This window comes from Halyomorpha halys, unplaced genomic scaffold, assembly GCF_000696795.3.
Source record: "Halyomorpha halys isolate HHAL.00 unplaced genomic scaffold, Hhal_1.1 Scaffold1142.1, whole genome shotgun sequence".
NCBI classification, from domain to species: Eukaryota; Metazoa; Arthropoda; class Insecta; order Hemiptera; family Pentatomidae; genus Halyomorpha; species Halyomorpha halys.
Window position 1 is genome coordinate 91,396 of NW_027113900.1, and position 2,970 is coordinate 94,365.

The 2,970-nt window shown below is 38.1% G+C and overlaps 1 protein-coding gene across 1 annotated transcript in view; it reads left to right on the forward strand.

The window, feature by feature from the left end:
* Ir40a (Ionotropic receptor 40a) overlaps positions 1-2,970 on the forward strand; it is a 103,960-nt gene that overhangs the window by 57,781 nt on the left and 43,209 nt on the right. The window contains exon 9 of the mRNA XM_067051160.1: positions 2,230-2,330. Within this exon, the coding sequence (XP_066907261.1) occupies positions 2,230-2,330 (101 nt within the window). The remainder of the gene's footprint in view (positions 1-2,229; positions 2,331-2,970) is intronic.

Genomic DNA, 2,970 nt, shown 5'->3' on the forward strand with positions numbered 1-2,970 from the left:
TGGCGCTGAACGAAAAGAAACAGGCCGCGAGACCCTCATAATAAAATGATGGTGATCAATAAGGAAAATGGCGGCCGAGTACCCCTAGCCCTACTGGTTGTAGTATAAAAGTGGTTACCTGATCCATCAATGGGTGGTGGGGGTAACGCGAGATCCTCATAATGCAATCAAAAAACAAAATGGCGGCCGGGCACACTCAGCCCCTATGAGTCACGTGACTTAAAAGAGGGCGTGGCCTAATGATCACGTGAGTGGTTAAGGTTATGTCGAACTAAATTTAAATCCCCCGCCAGGGGGTCACGTGACTAATTACTAGCCTCCCATTGGCTGCCTAATGATCACGTGACTGGTCACGTGACATACCACGTGAGTGGTTAAGCGTGGGTCGAGCCGAATATTTATTTAGAATTCAAATCTCCCGCCATGTGTGACGTCACCAAAATGCTGGCTTCTGATTGGCTGCTCACGGAAGTGTCCCAGCTCGCCCATATTCTCACTACTGCCGATGGTGCTGCTATCTAGCGGACACCATCTGAACTAACAGCGCAGCGCTCTGGTGGCAAGTCGAGGAACTCAAATCCTCAAAAGGCTGTGCCAGCTCCCCCCTCACTAGTTACAGTTTACTGAATAAACAAACACAATAAATGGCTAGAGAAAACGAACTAAAGCTCTTCCGTATTGTGGGAAACGATTACGGATGGATAATGGTCTAGACCAGCAGGTAGCGTGTCACTACAGTTCTATGCTGATATTCCACAAAGTTTTGTTCTTTCCCTAATTCTCTTTGATTTTTTTCTTCATGATATCATATAGGCCACAGATACCTCCACAGATGTGCTTGCTGATGATACAGCGGTTTTATTTTTTCAACCACAGTACATTATAATGGCCAGAAATATACTGTAGCCTCACATCAATGATGTAGAAAGATACTTTGATAAATGGTTGATCAGTCCTAATATTGAGAAATGTACTTCAAAAGTCTGGTCCAGGAGACCATTAAAGGTGCAATACAAGGTAGACAATCCTACCTCATCACGAAGACTGACCCCAGGCAGATCCAATACATCCTGTTATAAACTCTTCATTTATTTTTATTCCTTTTTTTCTTCTCATTCTTGTTCTCAAATATTTTTTTCAGTTTACTTGTTTAGCTGCAGACTTTGTTGAAAATATTCCTATTAGTTTCTAATTTTTCATTCAAACCATTTGCCCGTACAATCCCAGTCTCCTGGTCCTGATGAAATTATTTATTTTATTAATTCTATAAATATAATTTGTTTTTGTTTGTTATTCTTAATTAGATAACTATAATTACTTTTGATAATTTTTTTATAATTGATCTTTATTATCACTAATTCTGATATTTTAGTACTAAATAGTACCAATTAGCTACTAATTCGTCTATAAGTTTTAACTCGAAATTCGTAAAGTGCCGAGCTGGCATGTCCCTGGCCCGGCAGAATTGAACACGTAATAAGTCGCGATATTTTTGGTTACTAATTCTGAAATTTTAGTACGAATTAGTACTAATTAGGTACCAATTCTCATATTTGGGTACTAAATAGTACTAATTCGTGTAAAAGTTTCGGGCCAGGGACATGCACTTCTCCTGGACAGTTCCTCCCCTCTTCCTCAGTCCATTTTCTCCCTCGGCTCTCCTTCTTTCCCACAAGAACTCTTTTAATTTATCCCCAAAATGTCCTTTATCCAAGCAGTCTTCATTCCTTATTTTTAGTCTACCCAGTTCCTCTTTCACTTTTTTTGCATATCCCCCTATACTTTTTTAGCTGCTGACTTTGTCGACAATATTCCTATTTAGTCTCTCAATTTTAATTCTAACCACGTGCCCGTAAAATCCCAGTCTCCCGTTTGATCTAACAATAATCATTAAGAATATAATTAGGTCAGTACCAAATCATATGCTAGCTGTTATAAATGCTGGAAATGGTAATAAGACTATTCAAATACAGATTTCTAAATAAAGATTGTTTTTTTAAATAATAGTTAGTTCCATAACACCAGTCTTAATTATTACAAATGACTGAGGATATATTAATTACTGCCAGATCGTAAACTATATTGCTGCATTAATTATATTTATAATTCATTCAATGCCGTAGTACTGGTTTACAGATGTAATTGCAAACTCTGATCTCGAGTCTTCAAATTTTTATATGACAAAATAATTATTACATTTGTATAAAAATAAATGTTTTTAATGTTTAGAAAAGCCCATAAGCAACTTAGAACAACTGGATACTGCTATGAAATCTCGTGGTTATCAGCTTCTTGTTGAGAAACATAGCGCATCCCATACAGTGTTAGAGGTAAGATTTAAGAATAATTTATTAAAATGTTATCGAAGTTTTTTTTTTTTTTTTTTTTTTTTTACTTACCTGTGAATGAAATAAATAGTAAGGGAAAGTATTGTGACCATGAAAGGATTCGAATCTAAGTTTTCAACACCCCAATTACCAGTGAAAATAGATCCTGTACTCTACACCTCACGACAGGTTCACTCAACACTCAGCGCTCCGAGTCATACAAATTACCCAGCCCCTGATCCACATCCACATCCACATCTCAACTAAAATCCAACCGATATAAACTCTATCCTACTTTTTTTTTTCTTTTTTTTTTTTTTGTTCCCCCTTCCTGGCATTGCTGTCATACGGGGTTCAGCAACAGTGGGGTAGCGCGTTAGGATTGTGCATGCCACTGTTGCCAATAAACATCTTTTTTTTTAACATTTTATTTTCATAAATACAAAATTAATGGTGGACCATTTAATTTTTTGGGACAATTATTATAAAAACGTGGTGCAGCCCAGCACTTCCGGTTGTCACCTCCAGTGCGCAGCCTAGTCCAGCTCTCCTGGTCTCAACCTGCTTCTTCGCTGTCCTCTTGATCTTCATCTTCCATTGGTGGCTCGCCGACCCCTGGCGGCCGAGCCCTTCCCAATGTAAA